Source organism: Medicago truncatula, chromosome 4 (genome assembly GCF_003473485.1).
Source record: "Medicago truncatula cultivar Jemalong A17 chromosome 4, MtrunA17r5.0-ANR, whole genome shotgun sequence".
In the NCBI taxonomy this organism is placed as follows: Eukaryota; Viridiplantae; Streptophyta; class Magnoliopsida; order Fabales; family Fabaceae; genus Medicago; species Medicago truncatula.
Genome location: NC_053045.1, coordinates 49,625,085 through 49,646,224, shown reverse-complemented (window position 1 = coordinate 49,646,224; position 21,140 = coordinate 49,625,085). Strand labels below are relative to the sequence as shown.

Sequence of the window (21,140 nt, the reverse complement as noted above, 5' to 3'; positions counted from 1 at the left end):
ATTAAGTATATATATTTTCTCAAAGGTTTTTTCTAGATTACCTTTGAAGAATGGTGGGTAACTTACCCACCAACCAATGAAAATGAACAATTTGTTGGTGGGGTTAAGATAGTTCATGGATACCACTTAAAAATGTGCTTATGTGGCTAATGTGTATTGGTTGGGGTAAATTACCCACCATTCTTCCATGGATACCCTAGTTGTCATCTTTCTCAAATAGGAAAATAACACTTTATCCACAAAATATGATATAAGATAAAAAAAACTTGTCCAATAACATCAAAGTTAGTCATGTTTTGTGTTGGCTGAGGTTTACTTTTAGCACTTGAAACACTAACCGCTACTTCTATGTTTCCTTAAACCCTAACCGCCACCATGAGTTCAAGCTCCTCACAGCGCATGTTCCAGCTCAAGTTCGATCCTTTAACCGGTAACTCCGAATGGGTCATCATCGACGAAGACGACGACGACGAACAAACCTTCCAGTTCCACCAACCCCTTCTCGCCACAACATCATACCTAGACATGCTCAACGATTCCACCAGAAACACTGCATTTCGTGAAGCCATTGAGAAAACCATCACAGAACCTTGTCACGTTCTCGATATCGGGTACTCATTGCGCAAAATTCGATTTTAATTGCTTTGTTTTTTCTTATAATATAATGTGACTGTTATGTGTAATTGTGCAGTGCTGGAACTGGGTTGCTTTCTATGATGGCTTCACGAGCTATGGGTGGGAAAGGAACGGTGACGGCGTGTGAGTCTTATCTTCCTATGGTGAAGTTGATGAAGAAGGTTATGCGGATTAATGGGTTGGAAGGAAGAATTAAAGTTATTAATAAGCGTTCTGATGAACTTGAAGTTGGTGTTGATTTATCTTCATGTGCTGATGTTCTTGTAAGTCATATTTCACTCATTCAACTTGTGTTTCAGCACTAGCACTTTTTAGATTCTCACTTATTGATTGGTAAGCCCTGTTTGGATAAACAACTTAGTTAATTAAGTGCTTATGCTTATGTATAAACTATTTTTATAGCGAAAGATAATTTTGTATATTAAGTGCTTTCTATAACAAAATACAACTTTGTACAAGTGCTTATCAGCTATTTATATAACAAAAGATAAAATAAAGTCAAATCGTTTTCATATAAGCTGTTTTAATAAGCTATACAGGAGAGCATATGGAAATGAGCTGAAAACAAACATGTCATGAGCTATTTCCATTAACTCTTCGAACAGTCTCACTAGTGCTTATGCTGGCAGATAAACACAAATAAGTCAATCCAAGTAGGCCCTAATATACTAGTAAAGTTCCCGTGTTAGATTGCATGGATGTAAGGGAAAAACGGCCGAAATAGAAGTGACAAATTCCTTCATGTGTTATGTGTGGAAGACTTAGTTTTGTTAAAATAGGTATATAGATAGACTAATGAATTGGTGATTCTGAGAGCCCAATTTATAGCTAACTTCTGGCATCTCATAAGACGTTGCTCTTTGAAGCAAGGCCTTCATTGATCAGTTGGGAAATTAATGTCATTATTGCAGGTGAGCGAGATATTAGATTCAGAATTATTGGGTGAGGGGCTTATACCAACCCTACAACATGCACATGACAATTTGTTGGTGGAAAACCCTCTTACTGTACCTTATCGAGCAACTACTTACGGACAGGTTAACATAAAGATCCTTTTCGTTGTATTATTCCTCTTTTGAGTTTTAAAGAAGTTTCTGCCTCTTACCCTCTGATCTCCTTTTTCAGCTAGTTGAAAGCACATTTTTATGGCGATTACATGATTTGCATAGTAATGAGGCTGGTGCATCTGATGGCATTCGACTTACCCCTCCTGGACTTGAAAGTGTTTTAAGTGTTAAACGTCAGCAATATGCCATGCATGTTGATCCAATAGGAGAAGAACTGAAACCGGTGCGTTTGAAAAGAATTTTGTAACTCACTTCATTAAAAGTTATTAGCAGTAACTTTCCTACTTAAATTAAGATCCATCCAGCTTTCAGAACCCTTCAAAATTTTTGAATTTGATTTTTGGAAACGGCCAGAGAGTTATGGAGAAACTGAGTTGTGCATAAATGCAACCGATGATGGCAGAGTTCATGCTGTTGTCTCCTGGTAATCATATATCCGTTTTATTACAACTATCAGAGCATTGATTTCCTTTCAGTTTACAATGTTCCTTATGTCCTTCAGGTGGGTACTTCAACTTGATCGTGAAGGAACAATTTATTATTCCACTGCTCCTAGGTGGATAAGATCACCAACAACTACAAGTGAGGATTTGTTATTTTCATTTAATTTGTTGGTTATGGTGTGTAGACTTGAGTGTAGTAGTTGTACCAATACATTGCATTACTATGATTTCCTTGTTACTGTTTGGAAGCTAAGTTACATGAAACTGAGTTATATGAAAATGTATCATGGCATGCTGTTCTTATATCATAGTTTTTAATGTTTTAGAACCTTAACGCTGAGGCTGCATTTCATGCTTCTCCAGGTCCTGTTGATTGGTGTGACCACTGGAAACAGTGTGTTTGGTTTGTTCCAGGAAGTGGTATATCCGTATCTAAAGGGGAAGAAATTCATTTACATGCTACTCATAATGATACCAGTATCTCGTATAATCTAGATACCCAAGTGTCAACAAATGAGGATTTGCATCGTGGTTTAACAACCGGAGATTTTCAGCTTGTACTTCCACCAGAAAGGGCTGCAATCTATGGAGACAAAGGATGGAGGCTTTCGATGTTGAAAGCAGTAGAAAGTGTGGTAAGCTATTCCTCCCTCCACCTCATGACATAAGATATGATCTTTTCACTCGTATAAGGAACAAATTGTGAACAAAAACACTTTTTGCTCTTCATCTAAGTCTACTTATCCTATATGATTACAATAACTATTATTTTTTACAGTTGCAGGGAAGACGTCCCTCATTATGCTTGGTTGCAGATGATAGTGTGTTTTTACCTCTTCTTGTAGCAAAGATTTCAGAAGCATCACATGTAATATCATCTTTTCCCAGGCTGAAGGAAAATGGCCTACGATATTTGCAAGCCGCTGCCTGTGCAAATAATATTTCACCTAATTCCATAGAAGTTGTTGGAAAAGGGGTGAAAAAGTTAACCATGCATGATACAAACCAGAAAAAGGTTGAACTTTACTAATTCCACTTGCTTGGTGTGGCTTTGCTTTGTATGTATGCATATGAATTTCAAGCCCCGTTAGAAATGTAGCATAGATAACTTCATTCATGCCTGTGCAGCATAAATGCAAAATGTAAATGACTTTGCCCATGAACAGAGAGGCCTAGAAATTAAGAATTGAACTGATTAATCATGCAAATCTAGAGTTACTTTGATATGTTTTTTATGAAACATGATTGCATATGAAATAATAATTTAAATTTTATTTTCAAATGCTTTATCAGACTATTGCACACGAGCAAATTTGATTATGTTTCTTGCTAGTAATAAACCTGTGTAAATTAGATTATTAGATTTATTTCCTTAGGGTCATTGGTTTCATACTTATGTTTTCTATTTGCAATTATTTATTTTTATTTATTACTTCGAGTTTGTGATTTTAGTCTTTATTAAAAATTATCTTACCCTGGCGTAGAATAGAAATCACTTATTAGGGTGTTAAGCGATGTTCAGTTTTCACCAAAAAAAAAAAACTATGTTCAGTTCCATAAAGAGACTTTGAATGCAAACATTTGAAATGCTTTTGATTTTTTCTTTCATACAAAGAGTGTTTGATATTTGAGTCAGGATGCATTTTTCCCCAAAGGAGCACTATTTGGTGGTCCTAATCAAGACTCAACCTTTTCTATTTTTTTAATATCACCTGGACTAGAAGTTAGAAATTAAAATGTATTAGCTGCACTGTAAGGTTGTCTCATGTTCAGCTTTTTGTTGGATACAGTAGTAAATAACATGTAAGTTGTATATGTGATAGCAATTCCTTTTCAGGATATTTTCCCCTTTTTTATTTGCTATGATTTCTGAATATTTATGCTTATATGTTTGATCTGTAGGTTGACCTCTTAATAGCAGAACCTTTCTATTTTGGACATGATAGCATGCTTCCATGGCAGAACCTGCGGTTTTGGTATATATTTCATGAGCTAATGTTGTAATCATGAACTTGATTTTCTAGGTCATATATGACATGCTTTAATAAGTCTGAAGCATCCATATTATGGTAGTTTTATTTTGGGTGCCACCTCCACATTATGTTGCTTACTTTTACTCAATTGTTTTAGGAAGGATCGTACAACACTCGATTATATCCTCTCGGAAGATGCTATAATAATTCCGAGTAAAGGAATTTTGAGGGCTTGTGCCATCCATCTTCCTGTAAGTTAAAATATACACATACTGTGAATTGAGAAAAGCTTCATTTTTATAAATCTTGGGAAAGCATTTATTTTTGTTTATGTTAATGAGTAAGGAATAAGAGAACATTGAAAGTGGATTGATGGGACAAACAATTTGCAGGATCTTTGGAAAAGTCGCTGCTGCTTGAATAAGATAGAAGGTTTTGACCATTCTGGTGTAAACGCTACATTGGGAGCTTGTGGTCATCTACCTAAATCGGAAGAGGGTCCTTGTCTGCCGTTTTTCCCTTGGCAGTCTGGAGAATTTGATGTAATTAATCTACTAAAAAACTCACGTTTTTGTAATAAGCTGTTTCCGTCATTGGAACAACGAAATAAAACTCCATTTGTTTAATAATAATAGTGCGCTAGTATCAATATTCAGTTCACCCTTATTGTGTATAATGTTTCAGGTGCTTAGTGAGACTTTTGATGTGATGGAGTTTGATTTCACAAAACAAATATGCAAATGTCAAGGAAAATCCCAGGTACTATGATAAACCATCATGTAAGTTTTGGATGCATTTGCATGATTAGCAATTTAGCATAGCAGGTTTGGTACCTAGTGTCGTAAAGGACTAAGGTATCAAATGTCTTTTTGCTCCACAGGTTGTTTGTGTTGTAGCCTACTAACTGATTTGATTTAGTAATTAGCTAGCCGAGGGCATCATTGCAAGGAAATACTTGACCTAACTATTTGGCAGTTATAAACAGATGATGATTCAATAACGTTTTAGAATAGAAGGGAAGGCAGCGGTTAGATTAGTTAATTAGGAAATGTATTTTTTTTTACATGTAATCGAAAAAATTAAATGCACTTGAGTTCCATCCTTGATAACTGTGAAAATATGTATTTTTGCTTATAAAAGACTCCATAGGGAGTAGGTAGTTTGGGACAATATCAGTTAGATTACCAGGGGGAATAAGAATGGAAGGAATCATTCAGGGACTTGAGAGAGCTGTATGAAAAGGGAAAACTTTTGTTTAAGGGGAAACCCATGGAAAAAGTTCTTTCTCCTTTTCTGTTCAGATGTCATTTTTCTATAAAAGATTAATCATCATTCTTCTCATCTTTCATTGCATTCGTCAATCCTGGTATGTTTGTTCATATCACATAAGCAGTTATCTTTCATTACCTTTTAATATACAGAACTGTAATTTGAAAATGCAATTTCCTTCATAGAATGCTATATTACAGGATCATTAAAAAATTTTGGAGAACTAAAATGGTGCTCAACTGCTGTAATAAATGTGTAATGCTCGATGTTACCATTGTTTTGCCTAAATAATACTGTGCATTGTCTGTTGCAGGTTAAATTCACCAAAACCGGAGTATGCCATGGGTTTGTGCTTTGGATTGACTGGGTGATGGATTTGCAAAATTCTGTTGTTATATCAACTGGTCCAGGTCACTCTCAGTTCCCTTTTAAAAAATTCACTGGCTAACACCCGTTGGAGACTGCATGCATGTTTGGAATGACAGTGAGTTTAACGAAATCACGATGACAATGTGATTTTGTTGATGCTTCAAAGTGTAGTTTTTTGCCAACATTGCAGGGTACACCGTAATTCTGTCAAACTTGCTATCAATCCAAACATCACATCTGCAAACGAACAATATTATAAATAAAAAACTAAATCAAGGCCTGAGATATGACATATATCTTATAAAGGATCTTGTACAACACCATGAGCTATTGCTTATTCTTTTCATTACAAAATTGCAGATAAAAGATATTGGAAGCAGGGGATAAAGCTTCTTGCAACACCAAGAACTGTAGGACCCCAAGTATCTACAAGTGTTCAAGGATGTTGCTCTGCAGCAGCACTTGAAGCATTTTTTAATCCATCAAATGGGGAACTCAAAATCATACTTGATTTCTTATGATACTTTTATACAGAAAAGTTTCCATCTAGCATCCAAACTACATGTATGTTGGATTCCATTTTGGAGGTAAAATTAATTCTAAAAGGTGTAGTAGAATTAACCGTGACATGTTTGAATTTTTTTTTAGTAGAATTGATTGATTTCACCTTCATAATTGATTTTTGCTTCAAACTTGTTATCAACACCATTTTTACATAATTATATTGAAACATGGGATAGGATCAAATGATACCAAGGTGTCAAATTAAATTTGACACCAAATCTTAGCTATTAATACGGTTTTAATCTAACGGCTCCCATCAATTCATTAAGTGCTCACATGCTTGATCAAGTGACCCATCCTTTATTTTTTAAAATAATTTATTCTTTCTTCTTTTGATTAATTCCTTTCCAAAAATAATTTACTCACAACATTTGCATAAAGAACTTAAATTAGAGAATTAGTCATTATATTCATTATGTTCATGTTTTTAGCATCCCTGGCCCTTCTTTTAAAAAAAATTCTTTTAAGGCTCCTCAAAAAAATAGTTAATAGAAATAAACTCAATAAATTAAGAAATAAGGTTGTTATAGGATGAGCAAAACGATAATTAAGTTATGGACAGCAGCCACAAAATTAAGTTTTCGACTAGTATAGAAAAAGAGAAGATGGAAGATGTAATGGTGAATAGCTAGGGAGGTGAAGCATAAAACCTTGGTATAGCAAAAAAAAATGGCAATTAGGTTTTGGAGTAATGAAATAGGGGTAAATTATGTGCAAGAGAGCCCTAAGAATAAACGATATAGAATCCTTCATAAAAAAAAATATAGAACATTAGAATTTTTGGAAAGAAATTAACCAAAAGAAAAAAGAATAAATTATTTCTAAAAATAAAAAATGGGCCACTTGATCAAACATGTGAACACTTAATGAATTGATGGAAGCCGTTAGATTAAAACCGTATTAATAATTAGGATTTGGTGTCAAATTTAATTTGACACCTTGGTGTCATTTGATCCTATCCCTTGAAACATTAATCATTTTATTTTTATATGCAATTCACTTAAATCAATTTTGCTAAATCAATTCATTTAAATTAATGTCACACTCACACACTACGTCTATTTCCCTCGAACCAAACACTCACACGCAATGTCTATTTTTCTCTTTTTCAATTGAAAATTATTGTTAATTCTGTCCATGTCATAGTTTACTACCTTTTTCTTTTATGAAAGCATAGTTTTACTAGTATCTTTTAATCAAGGTAAGATATAGACACTCGCAAGTTGTGAATGCTACAAAGTATACCAACATATAAAATAAAGATCCGTTAAAAAATCAACAACTTGAATAATTAATAAGAACCGTTACAAGTTCGTTCTTTCTTTTTTTTGGGTCAAAACCGTTACAAGTTCTATCCATAGAATACTTGGATTAGGTAATTAATTTCACATTTTTGGTATATGACTTATATGACGGCTGAAAATTATTGAGACATCGTGTTCGTGTCATGCATTTCTTACCTATATAATATAAGGCCATACTAGTATTATTTGCTTTATCTAATTTTCTGAGGAACCTTAAACTTATCCGAATTGACTAGATCTTGTTAAACCATATTAATTTGACTAGCAGAAAGTTTGTCTATTTTTTTTTAACTGTAATTCGTTAACTATACTATGTTTTATTGTATAAGATGTATTTTAATTTAATTTATTTGTTTCTATTTTATAATATCTATATTATTCAAATTTGAGTTTTAATATTCAATTTCAATTTTTTAAATCTGATTTTTTTTTTTTCAGGGAAATTTGTAAACAGAAAAATGTTCAACTAAAATCTATACTAATTAAGTTTTGAGATCTCTACTAATTATGTAAACAGACAAGGACCACCACTAAGTTTACATATGAGTTGCTTTTATACGACGCTATAGATACTTAATCTGTTTCAAATTCTAAATCGTTTTGGAGCAAAAATTGTCATAAATTATAAATTATTTTACGATACTAGTGAAATATTATCGTTATTTTTTCGTGTTATACTTTCAACTATTTATTACAAAATTTTTATTCAATTCTTTAATTTATTATTTTCACCATACTGTTAATGAAGGATAATTTTGCAAAACATCTTGTAGTAAATATCTTACGTGTGAGATTTCAAGTGGTGTTTGCTATGGGACGAAAACAAATTTAAAGCAATTTTATATGTTGGTAGTGCTGCTAGTGCTAGTGCATAAATAAAAAAATTCCATGTGCAACTAAATGCCAATCGCGTTTTGGTTTAGTCTTTTGTCAATCATAGACACAAGATATTTCATAAGAAACAACGGTAGGGAGTGACAATAAAGTACATATTTATCTCAAGTTGCCCTTTCAAACATCATTAAAATAAAAAACCACGGGTATAGAACAAAAAAAAAAACACATTAATTATTATTAGACAATAGAGTGCTTTGAAAGGTTCCTCCCAAAAAAATGGATAAGTCCTAACAAAACTTGATTCCTTCACTCCACATATCCTCAAAGATGGTTTTGCACGCAGCAACTCTACTCAAACTTCATCTGCAATTAGCAAAACCTGCAGTAGCTGGTTTTTCAACTACCATATGTGTGCTCAAGCTGTTGATGGGTTTTAGATTCTTCAAAGATGAAGCACTTTACCAATCAAAATTGTTTCTTTTCAGATTGAGTCAAATAGCTTTCAATAATGAACCTCAAGTTTCAACTGTACAAAGAATGGAACGTGCTTTAAGATTAATCTTCCCAACACATGCTACTGTCACTCCTTCAATTAATTCAACTTCTTCACAGGAAGAGCAAGACTTGCAAAATGATCAAGAGGAAATGTTCTACTCGCTTTCAATGCTCGCACTTTGATCATGTGATTATCACTCACTTTGCTTGGTTATTATTTTTTTCATCTCTTTCTTTTGTATTTACTTAGCTTAAGTTTGGCATCTCCGTTGGTATGCCAAATCACGGTGAGCCACCGTGATTTCCAGGCTACACTCTGCAGGCTAACGTCAAAATCATGGTGGATCACGTGATTATGATATATTGATCTGTGATACAAACACATATTTAATTTCTTGTTATACTTATTATTACTACTACCAGTTTATGCTTTCTTTCCCTTTGCTTTTTTTTTTCACCGTTGTTCAATTATCATTGAACTTGGTGTTTATTGTATCTTATTTTTATCTTATTCGTGTGTGTACTATAGTAGTAGTATTTGATTTGGTTTGGTTTCTGTTTGGACTTGATTCTATGATTTCGATCATTTTCATGACATATTTATCAATTTATGAGACTTTAATTATTTAGTAGTTGTATGAATTGTTTGTTTAATTCGATTTGTATGATGAGAAATTTGTCATAATAAAGAGGAAAGTATTGTGATGATTTGGTTTTGGATCTCAGTTCATGTTCAATTCGATGTTGTTGATGTGGTTGATTTGATGCCACGAATATTGACGTGCTCAAATAGAAATTGCAATATTATGCAGATCATAGATATTGAGAGAGTGAGTGATGATTTGCTGGCTGGTCCCTTTTTGTTGGTCACCTAAATAATTTTTAGTAAAACAAAACTTATTTTCAACTATATTTGTATTTTCTCTAAAAATATTTGTTGCAAGTTTTATTTTTATTTTTTCATTGTAGACTTGTAGCGTTTTTTCCCACATAATGTATAGGATTATAGTCACATAATCGATTTTCTTTACGCAACAAAAAAAAAAAGATTTTCCCCCTAATTTTTTTTTTCAACCGAATAAGAGCCCGTTTGTTATAGTTTTATAAAAAAATTAGAATCTAAAAAAAGCTTTAAATGAGAAGCTGTTAAGAGCATCTTCTCAAAAAATATATTTTTTTTAGAGGAGAGAGAAAATATGATTTAAAAGATTGAATTAATTTTGTAACAAAAAATCCTTTTTATATAATTGTATCCAAACAAACTAAATTATTAGTTTAAAAAAAATGATTTTTATTACGGTAAAAAAACGCAAAATAAATTTTAATTTTTCATAAAATTACTAAAATATAATCTTTAAAGTATTTTATGTCAAAATCACTTTTATTTTAATCTGTAACAAACGGGCCATAAAACATCCATTAATAATAGTTTGGGAAAAAAATAATCACGGACCAAGTCAAAGTACACATACACACATAGAGAGATTAACCCAAATTCTACAAAAGAGCATCTTTTTTTGTTGGCCGGGGTTCGAATTTTTTGGTGGCCGGAGTTCGAACCCATACGTTACATATATTATACATTTTCGATATCAACTGAGTTAAACTCACGAGGACATAAATAACATCTACCACAAATCAATAAAACTTGAAGGAAAAAAATACATAAATAAATAAAGACACCAACACAATCGAGGGACCACTATGAACAAACACATGCTTAATCAATGTTTTTTGGAAAATGCTCTTAAACACAAGTTAACAAAATTAAAATAGAAACATTTTATTATAAATTGAGTAATCAATATTTTTAAAAATTTAAAATCTTATCATTTCATGATAACATTTATATTTTAATTCCATTTTAAACTTGTTAACTTAAGGCACAAGTTAACATGACCGTGATTTTATTTATTTAAAGGGGATTAAAGTAAAGTTAGCATGACTTCTTTTTTATTTATTTAAAGGGGATTGGTTTGAATTTGATATATAGAGCTTGCCATTATAAAACTCGAGCAACTCGTGTCTATCCAGACGTGAATATTATAAAGAGCATTGTTATTTCTTATGAATAACAATGAAAATATGCAATCCACCAATGAAAGTTATTCGGTTGTATTCATGAAAATTCTTTTCATAAGATTGAGTATTTTCCTTTTTAAAAAAACTTCAACTTTAGTAGACATGTTCCTATATATGATCTGTGTCTCACTCCATCTCATTCTATTTGTATCCCATTTTTCTGAATGTGTTGTGACATAGTGGGGACGTTGTTGGACTTGTTGCTACTTGGCCACACATATATTCTGGCGACTATAGATCATAACAATGGTGCTTGAATGGTAACCGTGTGGATGATGATCCTCTCCTTTGCTTTAGAAATATCCACAAAACAATTGATTTAGTATAAAACTTATGATCCAAAAAAATTACAATTCACAAATTCTTTTTTATTTGATCACGGTAATTTCAAGTTCTGGTGTTTTTTTTCCTAGACAACCTAACACGTTCTTGATTGAGTTTTTTAATGAATTGGAAAGGAAAAACAAAAACAAAGAAAACAAGGAAAAATAAATGAAACTAGGCTCACGAACAAGCAACACCTACAACATCAGCAGACAACACGAGATTGAGCTAAGGAGGACAACTGATCTAAATCTTCAAGATGTTATTGAAAGAGGCTCAATACTTTGTATCTCAGACATCACATTCATTGTCTTCTCTAAGAGTGTGTTGAAAGAAGATGTTTCAATCCCCAATTTTAAGGTGACGAATTTGTTCGATGAGGGGGACATTGGGATGAAAAGTGGTAGTTCCCATTTAAAGTGATCCTAATCGCTATAGTGGAATCATATTCAATGATAATATTTTGAAACTTTTATTATGAGTAACTTTAGACCTTTTTAAAATGATATAGAGTGTTGCACAAGATAAGGTAGTAATTCCGATAAATCCAAAGAACCGAAAAAGTCATTATCCATTACCTTTGTGCATAGCATCACTGAAATCTGATATGTATTATTGGTTATGAAAAGAGTTGTCATACACATTCACTCTTATTGTATCGTCCAGAGGAGGACTATACATGCAGCCTCTCACATTGATTTTTGGATGAAGGGAGTACATAGGACCTATAAAAAGAGGGTTATTTTTTTATTTTTTTTTACTTTTACTAAGACATTGTCGGTTAGTCCAATTCTCTTCATTAAAACACTAAATGGTTTTGAGCTTGCCAGATAACCTAACAAATAACAATAAACATAATCTCGTCAAAGAGCGTAACATGATGAACAAACCAATCCAATAACTACTAAGAGTTTCCAACATAAACATAAATGACATCCTAAATACCCACAAAAGACACTAATGGGAAGACTTTCATGCAAAAGAAGCCACTTAATATTCTCATAAATTTATATTGAGTCTTGTTAATGAGTGCGCTAAAAGCACTTTTTAAGGATTCCTAATAAAGAAATTATTCTTTAAAAAAAATCAAAAAATTCTAATTTCCAATGCATTGATTTTATAAACTTTGATAAAAATCAGGTTTAATACATGCTTTAGTCCCTCAACTTATTTTTGAATTTTATTTTGGTCCCTTAACTTTAAACCGTCTCAATTTGGTCCCATAACTTTACCTATGTTTACCTAAGTGGTCCCTTAACTTTAAACTAACAGAAGGGACCACTTAGATAAACGTAGGTAAAGTTATCGGACCAAATTGAGACGGTTTAAAGTTAAGGGACCAAAATAAAATTAAAAAATAAGTTAAAGTTACTAAACAATACCCTAAGGACACTTGTTAACATTTCCTATTTATATTTTCTACAACCAATTAAAGCTATGATAATGTAGATGAAAGATTTTACTCGAGACATCTAATGGTATCCAACCTTTGCCGAATAGGCTCATTTTTTTTTTTATAGAAATCTGTTTTGTTGCTATATAAAAAATTTTGTTTTGAAAAATAAAGATAAAATTACACAATTAGCCCCTTAACTTTATTTTAAGTAATATTTTCGTCCTTTATCTTTTTTTTGTTACAATTTTGTCCTTTATGTTATAAAATAACAACATAGTTATCCTTTTTTATGAAAAAAATAATCAAAAATTCCAAAAAAAAATCATCAAACTCATAGGCAAACGTAAATCTTCATCATACAAGCCTAGAAAATCAAATTTCTTTGAAAAAAAAATTCATAAAAAATGATAAGATATTGTCATTTTATAACATAAAGGACTAAATCGTGAAAAAAAAAAAAGATAAAGGACGAAAGTGTTACCTAAAATAAAGTTAAGGGACTAATTGTGTAATTTTGCCAAAAATAAAATAAGATAGAGGAACTAAAATGTCTCTTTAAGATACCTTCACATGACATGTAGGTGCATTTAGAAATGTCTCAATTATTAGGGAATAAGCCCAGGCCCGTGAGCTTAGCCCAATTTTCTTTTATACACGTTTTCGCTCACACGTAATCATTCATACTAATCTTCTCTTTCTTTCTTTCTTCCTTTCTTCAATCACCGGAAAACAAAGTCGGTGACAGAAAGCGTCGCAACCTCGATCCGATGACGACCGCCGCTAGACCAACCTGGGCACCTGCCAAAGGTGGAAACGAACAAGGCGGTACTCGAATTTTCGGTCCTTCCCAAAAGTACTCTTCAAGAGATATCGCATCGCACACCACTCTCAAACCTAGGTAAGTTTTTTCCCCCAATTTTTTTGCTAATTGAACCTTTTATCTATGTAATACCATGCACGATTCGAATTTATCTGTGCTTGCTTATCATGTTATGGGTAATTAAAATTAATTGGTTTGTGTTGATTATGTTAAGTCAATTTGATCTTAAGGTATAGTTACTGTAATTTCTGTTCATAAGTTAGTTTTTTCATTGAAATTTTTCTCTGGTGATGTATTGTCATATGGATTAGGCTACACAATTGATGCATGAAGTTATTGTAATGATGATATGATATATATTTATCTTATTGAAAACCTGTACTTGAGTAACTGGATACAAAATGTTATCATTTTAATTTGCTCCCTGAAATTGTTTGCGTTGGGCATTCACCCCCTTGAAAATTGTGAATAAGCAAAAAGACGTTGATTTTGAATTATGTCGAGCAACTTGGTTCTTCTATTAACTTGTATCTAATTTACTGTCAAATTAGCCCCCAAATTATATTACTTACTAGCAAATTAGTCCCTCCCTGAATTATATCAATTACTAGCAAATCAGTCCATGAATTATATCAATTACTAGCAAATTATATCACTTAATGTCAAACTAGTTCCTACAAGAACAGAAGGACCAAGTTACCCAGTGTCATTCGAAATAAGGGTCTTTTTTTTGCCTATTCGCAAATTTCAAGCGGGTAAATGCTCTGACCCCTGCAATTTCAGGTGACGAATTGGTGATTTTCTCTCACTTTTCTTCCCCCACCCCCCTCAATTGCAAAGGGTAAACAACCATTTTAGTCCCTTAATGTGTGAGGTGATGCCACTATAGTCATTGAAATGGTTTCTTTACAGTTCCCTTTTTGTAACCCTCCGCTCTCTTTTAAATGATTAAGAAGCTACACTGTTTTTTACATGTTGTCAGTTTTCCATGTTATCATGTTAGTATGAGGTTTTGGTGATGTTGCATTTATACCTTTTATAGGAAAGACGGGCAGGATACACAGGATGAGTTGAAGAGAAGGAACCTTCGCGATGAACTTGATGAACGTGAAAGGAGGCACTTCTCATCAAAAAATAAATCTTATAATGGTAAGTACTAAGAACTGCATCAATGTCTGATGCTTTGCAAGTTTGTACATGTAGTATTTGAATATTCTATAATTCCTGTGAGACCAGTTTTCATTTTTATCGCAAATTGTGAATGTTTAATTAATTTTATTCCATGCTCTGACAGACGACAGGGATCATGGAAGGAGTGGCCATCTATTTTTGGAAGGTATTCTTTTAGTAAAATTAACTGATTTCTTTACTTTTCACATTGACACGATTTTCCAATTACTACCCAAGGAAAGGAGAAGAAAAGAAGCCATGAAATATTTATATTCAGTCTTTTAATTTGATGAGTTTTTATCTTAACAGGAACAAAAAGAGATATTGAAGACAACATCATTCCACGCAGTGTTGATGCAGATGATTCTGACGTTGAAGTCAACAGTGATGATGAAAGGTTGATAATTTGGCATAAACTTCATGTGAACAATATCAATTGTGTATATGATGTATCTTTGATGTGTATATATATAATCGAGTTAAATTGAACCATGTGTGTGATTAAAGTTCTTGTTTATATGCATGTATCATTTAGGATTTGTAGAACAATCAAGGGTTGTTATCTTATTTAGACAAGCTTTCAAGCATGCATGCATGAGCATATCTGCATCAATATGCATGCTATTTCTATTGGCCAGTTTCCCATAGGTCATTTGGTTGCAGAATCTACTCTTCAACCTTGTGGTCCTCGGTTCAAGACTTGGCATCATAAAAAAAAACGAACATATTATCACACGAGGGATACTTTTTTCCCTTAAAAGAAGACATGATTTTTGCATGTTTTTTGTGAGCCAATCAACTCTGGATAAATTTAGATAATCTTCGTCGGTATTTGAATTGAAGTCAAATTTCTTGCATCAACGCTTGAAATGCAACAAGTTCCTTGTGTTTGTAAATAGTAGTATACACTAATGTTATTTACTGTCTATCAGTGATGACGACGACGATGAGGATGACACTGAAGCTTTGCTGGCTGAGCTCGAACAAATAAAGAAGGAAAGGGCACAGGAAAAGCTGCGCAAGGTAACATCATTCTTTTAGTTTTTTGAAGTGTTGCCATTGAACCTCTTTAGATGAACATGTGGTCATAACACCTTTCTTAGGATAGAAGTAAGGAGTACTATTAGAGAAGCTAGTTTATTTTTTATTTTTTTCGAGTAAGAGAAGCTAATTAGAATGTACATCAGTTGGGAATAGTTAGAGTGGTTAGGAAATTATAAGGGAGATCATTTAGATAAATAGAGGACTTGAGGGTTCATTTTGAAAAACAGATAGTTTTTGTTAAAGGGGAAATCCTTTTTAGGAGAGTTTTCTTTGTTATGTCAACCATTCTATTCTTCAATTCTTACTTGTGGGTTGTAAAATCTATCTTAGTAAGTAGTAACTAATACCTTTTGCATGCTAATTGATTGTAAATTTGTAATGATGTTTATAAGTTATGAACTAATGTAAATCACCCTTTATTTAAAATGTAAATTTTCTGTGTGCAGGAACAACAACAACAAGAGGAAGATCTTAAAGTAAAGGAGGCAGAGCTTATGCGTGGAAATCCATTGATAAATAATCCGACATCTTTCAGTGTCAAAAGAAGGTTTGAATCTTGATATTTATCGAACTGCCCACTTAACGAAAAGGACTTATTTAACTGAAACCCTAATCCCTAATGGTTTGGCATTTCTCTTCTTTAAAGTGAGGGACTCAATTCATGTGGAAAACTAAAAAAATTATAACCGTTGATTGAAAAGTCAATGATTGATATTGTGATTGTATGCACTTGTATTACAAATTATAAAGCTATTTGAATCTTAACTATTGATTTTCCAATCAATGGTTATAATTTGAATTTTGATATTAGGTGGATTCACCATTTGACCATTGCACTACTGTTGTATGCATTTCTATCTATCTTTTACGGCAAATAGGTCTTCACATTTTCCGTTTTTTCAAGCGTTATTTGTGTGCTCGAACAGTAGTGCACAATTGGAATTAGTAATATGCAAATGGTCCATAACTGGACCAATCACTTTAAAGTTTTAAGTGGACAAATTTTTTAGATCTAAATTCCATTAATCTGCTATTATGATCTCATTTTTTTAAAAATTTGTTTTGTTTAGGTGGGATGATGATGTGGTGTTCAAAAATCAAGCCCGTGGAGAAACAAAGCTCGCAAAGCGATTCATCAATGACACCATCAGGAATGATTTCCATAGGAAATTCCTGCACAAATACATGAAGTAAGAACTTATGTCAGAAGCATGGGTTGTTTGGGGCCTGAAGAAACTTTTGGTTTGTACCTTAAAATGTAAAATATTGTGTTGGTTGATACATTTCACTTATTTGTATTTGAACACAATACTCTGTTGTAATAACTTTGTCCAATTTATGATTTGGATCTAAAAATGTTTGAATAGTTTTTAAATCAACTCGTTAGCATTTCCCTATTTGTGAAAGCAATTAAAAAAATTACAAATGTACTTGGGTACTTAGTTAGCGGGTTAGAGTACGAGTGTCAAAAATAAACTGTCACTTGTTTGTTCCAACCAAGGTTTTAAAGATAGTAGCATTAGAGATCGAATCTCCGTGAGACCTCCAAAATAAGTCAGTTGAATCAATTAATATCAGTTCAACACAGTTTTACTTCATTCTTTTAAAATCTGATTTGATCCCTCAAAACATATTATATAAAAATAAGGTTAAGTGCAGTTTTACCCCCTTTATTTTGATTTTGATTGAATTTGGATTTTGCTTCCTCTATTTTAAAACTCGGAGGAATTTTACCTCCCTTGTTTTGATTGATTTTGGATTTTGCCTTCTCTGTTTTAAAACTTGAAATTCAAGCGAAAGAGGGGATGAGAGTGTAATTCAAGCATTTTTTAAGGGAGGGGAGTGTAATTTACTTAATATTTTTTGGTGGGAGGGGTCTTAGGGAAAGAGCAAAGTAACGAATAAAGGTATAATTTAGTTCTTGGATTATTATTCTTTCTCTAATTTGAACCTTAAACTATTAAAATGAATTTTAAGATCCTTAAATTATACTTTCACCTTCAATTTAGTCTCTCAATCAGGACCAAATGATGAATAATGGTATAGTTTAAGGACTTTTTTTTGTTGATTTTAATAGTTTAGAGACTAAATTCACGAAAGAGCAATATTTCATAAAATAAATTGACGGGTCATCGTAAAGTAAGGAAATTGATTCTATGTCAAAGTCAAATATCCTTGCAGTTATCTCGCACAGTTCGTGCACCTCAGCATGTGGATGTGGTGTTACTTCTTTGCTATTTTTCAAAAATATCATACTATACTCACAAAATAAAAATATATCAATAGATATAATTTTTATTTTTATTTTTATATAACCTCCGAAAGAAAGAAAAAAAAACACAGCTTAGTTCAATATGTTTTCTGAACACAAGTTGAGGTTGAGTTTTAGGCGAAAGTTTTTATATCCAAATGAAGCTGTAATTCGAAAACTTTCTTCAAATGTTTGAATGACCATCAAGGAAAAATAATTGTCGTACAAAACTTTCCTTTCTTATATATGTAGTACTAGTATTTCATTAGTTTAATTTTTGTATTAAAACTATTTCATTAGTTTAATGCGTGAGCAACTGATCATGCTATAGCCAATCAAGATACGGGGAAATACAAAAGATGGTATAAAACTGCGCAATTGTATGTAAGAATCCATTCAACTATTTTAGATATTTGGACATCCGTTAGCTATTTAGAAGAAAACAGGTAGAAAAATAAAATGTTTCAAAAAGTAAAGTAGAAAAATAAAATTCAAATGAATTAAGAGTCATACTTGGAATAAAAATACTTTTTAAAATTGCTAATTCGTTTGATTTTTTTCATCTTACTGGGAAAAATGGCTCATAAATAGAAAACAAAATATATTTTTATGAATGATAAAAGGTTAGTTTAACCTCAATTCTTGTCCTGGAGTTGCCCAAGTTTTACAAATATAAGATAAGATTAGAAGATCATGGTTTGTATCTTAAAATATTTATTGAAATAAATATTTATTTTATTTATTTTATATTTTTTTTTTAAGAAACTAAATTAACCCACCTAAATTGGCACTAGAAAGAATTGAACGTGAAACTTTGAGAAGGAGCACACTCTCAGGTTCCAAGCCAATACCACTAGGTCAACCCAAGTGGTATTGTAGATAATTGCAGACATTTTTTGAAATTAACATGACAAAAATGAGAATAAAAGTGAATTGAATTACATCAGATTCGAAGACGTCCATTTCAACTCCAATATGAAAGAATAAATAAAACGTTCAAATTAGAAAATGAAACATGAAAGAAAAGAAAACTTAAAATAATCCATTGAATATCAACACTATTTTGAACGTGAATCCAAGTTTTTAAATTTTGTATTTTTATGTCATATATTCTTTGGCATTTCTCATTCTTCTTGAGGCACAAGTTAGCATTTTTTATTCTTTAGTAGCATTTACAAGATTTCCACTTTGGATAAACGAGTATACCTTGACTCAAGATTGGTTGGAACAAAGAGGGGAGCATACAACTGCAACTAAGGGTAAACATAGAGGAGCAAATTTTTCGTTAAAAATGGAGGAGCAAATTTGTTTTTAAAAACGGGGTATTGAAATCACCAAATTGCGATACTTGAAGGGTAAAATTGCAGTTAAATCGATAATAATTGACGAGGGAATAGTGGTGTGCTACATACGGAAAGCAAATGATCACCAATAACATTAACCCTATAGCTTTTTTTTTAGGACATTAACCCTATAGCTTAGTACACGTTAGATGAAAACAAGGTAAGGTTTTTTAAAACAGGTTTTTGAAAAGTTTATTTAACTGAAAGTAACACGTCATATACCAATTCAAAAGCTTCTTCAAACCTAACATCCAAGCCTATTTAAGTATATTGACCTACGAAAAATACTTTGATCTAAAAATTTAGGTGGTAACGAACTTTTAAAATTTTATCATACATAAATGCTGCCATCTTTTATATCCTAATCGTCATTTAGCTTACTTTGAGATAGGTTGATTGAAATTAATTTAAAGTTAAGATATATTCTCCAATAGGGTCCGGCGAACTTGATAAAACACTTTAACAAATAACAAATCATTTTGTCAAAAAATAAATAATAACAAATCATATTTGAGTCTTGAATTTTCATAACATGTTGAATCTATTTAATAAAAGTCTTGTGGCCGTGCTCACTCTATATCCGTTCAAACGAAGGAAAAAAAAAACACCATTTTGTTTAGATTTATTCATCCAAACGTGAGAAAAAAGGTGCATTTTTTTTTTTCTATCTCAATTGATAAGAGGGATGTTGTTTTTTTAAGAAAAAAGTGTGAAGGAAGTAAAAGTAGCTCTAGACTTTTTTCACGAAACAAATCAAATAACCCGCGCCACTTAATCTGCATTTGCCCTGTTTATACTTGCCCGGCCTATTTAAGGATCTAGTGTGTAAATTTTGACTTTGTAATGAGCATAAAACGACACGAACATCCACATATTTAGGTGTAAACTTTTTTAAGGATCTGGTGTGTAAACTTATTATTCTCTATTTAAACTATATTATTATGAAATAGACATCTAGATTAAGCCAACTTTTATAAAGAAAAAAGAGAGTCGTGTTATGCCTTGAAAAAAACCCTACTCCAAATGAACAACACACGATAGAACTTTTAAGTTCAAGAAATGGGTCGTAATTATTTAAAATAAGAGTTACGTTAGTAAATGTCTAAACACCACTATCGGTTCCAACATATGACAAGTTGTACCTCCTACTCATGGCAAGAGCAAGAGCTAGTAGGGAACTTCGCCAAGAACCACTTATAGAGAAGGAATTTCACCCCATCCATCAAGGGTTCAATAGGGGTCGTTACTCCAACAAAGATTAAATTATTACGAACGATCCATATAGATCACACAACATCGCGTATTATTTATGTTCCCCCTCCCCTAAAAAAAAGAATGAAAAAATAAATAAAATTGATCTTACTCTTAGATATTGATAAATTAAAAATTCTTATGAGACGATCAATGTTAAATACCTTGTACTGCATTTTGTGAAATTTTAATTATTTTGACAACGTGTGACAACGGATAAAGGTACTAATTTGTCCAATATCATGACAAACATATTAATTTGTACCACTGAGAAAAAGAACATGTTACAATATCATGTTAAAATGTCAATTAAACAAAACACATTATTTTATTTAGATTGAACTAGAAACTAAAGTGTCAGATTTAATTGATTGATTGTTGTCAATTGATTGATAAACGTTATTTAAGGTTGAATCGATAAAGACCTCATAGTTGTCGTCTTCCATTCTCTTAGACATTGAAAGATCTCTTTATCATGTGGTTGCTGAGTTGAGTTCTACAT

At 32.1% G+C, this 21,140-nt stretch overlaps 3 protein-coding genes across 3 annotated transcripts; all 3 read left to right on the top strand.

Annotated features, from left to right (window-relative positions):
- The first annotated feature begins 118 nt into the window (after nt 1-118).
- LOC11405541 (protein arginine N-methyltransferase 1.6) lies at nt 119-6,432 on the top strand. The gene is made up of 14 exons (XM_003608669.4): nt 119-611; nt 692-899; nt 1,548-1,673; nt 1,762-1,926; nt 2,009-2,127; nt 2,206-2,285; nt 2,510-2,781; nt 2,925-3,161; nt 4,049-4,122; nt 4,277-4,370; nt 4,512-4,661; nt 4,804-4,878; nt 5,702-5,798; nt 6,118-6,432. The coding sequence occupies exons 1-14, from the start codon at nt 376-378 to the stop codon at nt 6,276-6,278; spliced, it is 2,094 nt and encodes a 697-aa protein (XP_003608717.2). The 5' UTR covers nt 119-375; the 3' UTR covers nt 6,279-6,432.
- Nucleotides 6,433-8,658: 2,226 nt separating this feature from the next.
- LOC25493611 (uncharacterized) lies at nt 8,659-9,589 on the top strand. The gene has a single exon (XM_013602162.3). It carries the CDS (start codon nt 8,790-8,792, stop codon nt 9,138-9,140), a length of 351 nt encoding a protein of 116 aa, XP_013457616.1. The 5' UTR covers nt 8,659-8,789; the 3' UTR covers nt 9,141-9,589.
- Nucleotides 9,590-13,439: 3,850 nt separating this feature from the next.
- On the top strand, nt 13,440-17,172 carry LOC11406364 (protein CWC15 homolog). The gene is made up of 7 exons (XM_003608667.4): nt 13,440-13,657; nt 14,622-14,728; nt 14,874-14,915; nt 15,059-15,146; nt 15,682-15,772; nt 16,240-16,340; nt 16,864-17,172. Exons 1-7 carry the CDS (start codon nt 13,527-13,529, stop codon nt 16,985-16,987), a joined length of 684 nt encoding a protein of 227 aa, XP_003608715.1. The 5' UTR covers nt 13,440-13,526; the 3' UTR covers nt 16,988-17,172.
- Nucleotides 17,173-21,140: the final 3,968 nt, after the last annotated feature.

Coding starts and splice junctions, on each gene's coding strand:
- LOC11405541 (XM_003608669.4), top strand. CDS start 376: ATGAGTTCAAGCTCCTCACAGCGCATGTTCCAGCTCAAGTTCGATCCT. Junction 4,662..4,803: donor GGCAGTCTGGAGAATTTGAT/GTAATTAATCTA, acceptor ATAATGTTTCAG/GTGCTTAGTGAGACTTTTGA. Junction 5,799..6,117: donor TGTTATATCAACTGGTCCAG/GTCACTCTCAGT, acceptor ACAAAATTGCAG/ATAAAAGATATTGGAAGCAG.
- LOC25493611 (XM_013602162.3), top strand. CDS start 8,790: ATGGTTTTGCACGCAGCAACTCTACTCAAACTTCATCTGCAATTAGCA.
- LOC11406364 (XM_003608667.4), top strand. CDS start 13,527: ATGACGACCGCCGCTAGACCAACCTGGGCACCTGCCAAAGGTGGAAAC. Junction 15,147..15,681: donor GTCAACAGTGATGATGAAAG/GTTGATAATTTG, acceptor ACTGTCTATCAG/TGATGACGACGACGATGAGG. Junction 15,773..16,239: donor CACAGGAAAAGCTGCGCAAG/GTAACATCATTC, acceptor TTCTGTGTGCAG/GAACAACAACAACAAGAGGA.